The sequence below is a fragment of the Austrofundulus limnaeus genome, unplaced genomic scaffold (genome assembly GCF_001266775.1).
Source record: "Austrofundulus limnaeus strain Quisiro unplaced genomic scaffold, Austrofundulus_limnaeus-1.0 Scaffold334, whole genome shotgun sequence".
NCBI classification, from domain to species: Eukaryota; Metazoa; Chordata; class Actinopteri; order Cyprinodontiformes; family Rivulidae; genus Austrofundulus; species Austrofundulus limnaeus.
Genome location: NW_013952736.1, coordinates 623,239 through 624,823, shown reverse-complemented (window position 1 = coordinate 624,823; position 1,585 = coordinate 623,239). Strand labels below are relative to the sequence as shown.

Sequence of the window (1,585 nt, the reverse complement as noted above, 5' to 3'; positions counted from 1 at the left end):
TAAAGGTAATTTGACTGTTGTCCATTATATTTATCTCTCACAATGTTATCCTAACGTAATAACAATATGAATAAAAAATATAATAATTTGTTGGAACAGCAAATTTGTCTTTTCCTTGGTTTACCCAACATAAGGTTGTCAAAATCAAGCTGCATAACTGACCTACTTTCTGCATCTCCGACATTTTTTAAAATAAAAATATTTTAATGACCTGTAAAATGTGATAACTTTGATCTTGTGATCTTGTTGTTGTAGTGTTGACAATTTTTGGCAAAATATTGCATCTATTTTTGATATTCCTTGCATGAGTGTCTGCTGCATCCCCTTTTTACCACCATTCATGGATGTTCCCAAGTCAAAACTCAATGCATAGAATGGTACCTGTGTGGTGCATGATGTGTCACGTGATGTCCAATCCACTTATACAGATCAATACTCTCATTGATTAGAATGGGTGTGTGTTTGCTGTGGAGGTCGGACCGCAGCGCAGCGCAGCACAACGCAGCGCAGCACAACGCAGCACAGCCACATCTAGTGTAAATTAGGGGTCAGATGGAGGTTCAGAACCTGATGAATCAGTCAGAAAAGGTGTTACACTGAGCTCTTCTCTCTAATCAAAGGAGTTTGCTTCAGTCTAAAAACGGGTACAGGAACTCTTAATATTCCAGCATCGTTCTTCTTCCTGTGGTTGATAGTTAGGCCAGCTGTGGTTGATAGTTAGGCCAGCTGTGGTTGATAGTTAGGCCAGCTGTCCCAGGAGGCCCTGCAGAGCTTGAGGAGAGAGCCACAGCATCTCCAGCAGGTTGTATTGGCAGTATCCCATCCAGAATCCAAACAGAACATCGGTAACATTATGTCTTCCCAGCAGCACTCGGCTAAGCCCCACCAGGCCCACCCACAGTACGACCAGGACCCTCACAGGGGGGGCCAGCACGAGGTGAGCCAGCAGGAAGCGCCCACACATGGCGGCGCGGGTGGCATGACCAGAAGGGAAGGAGTAGCGGTCCACAGAGAACGTGGCGAACATGTCCATCTGGTTATGAGCCGGGCGACGTCGACGCACCACGGCCTTCACAGAACCGACCAGGATCAGGTCCAGCAGCAGACCTGCAGGACAGGAAGAGGAATGAAGTGGATTAAAACACAGTCATGTAGGTGCATTAAAGCTGAATTACCTTTCACAATAGAATTTAATCCAGCTTTATTTATATACAACTTCAGAGCAAAATGTCAAACATTATATAAAAAACTAAAAGACATACACAATAAAAGCCRCAACAACAGTCACATGATGCAAAAATAAACAACACAAAGTTATAAAACTACATGATGAGAGAAAATGAGAAGTAAGGGGTTTGGCATTGGCCCCCTGAAGTGCCCCTGTCCTGTCACTCACCTGTCTTTTACCTGGGGGGTGATGATGGTGGATGCAGTTCTGTGTTCAAACACTAGTGGTGCTAATGAGTCAAATAGTAAAGTCCAGAATGAATCAAGCTGACAGAATTCTTCTTCTCTTCTTAAAATGTCAACAATCCTGCAAAAAAGTATTTCAGCTGACAAATGACGGCTGGATTTTCTCACATGT

General features: G+C 43.6%; 1 protein-coding gene across 1 annotated transcript; it reads right to left on the bottom strand.

The window, feature by feature from the left end:
- Window positions 1–99: 99 nt before the first annotated feature.
- LOC106527595 (presqualene diphosphate phosphatase) lies at window positions 100–1,106 on the bottom strand (the record flags this gene model as incomplete). Its single annotated transcript, XM_014022518.1, is given in 1 exon segment — window positions 100–1,106. A coding segment is annotated over 1 exon segment (367 nt), but the record flags the coding sequence as incomplete, so codon positions are not given.
- Between the last annotated feature and the right edge of the window lie 479 nt (window positions 1,107–1,585).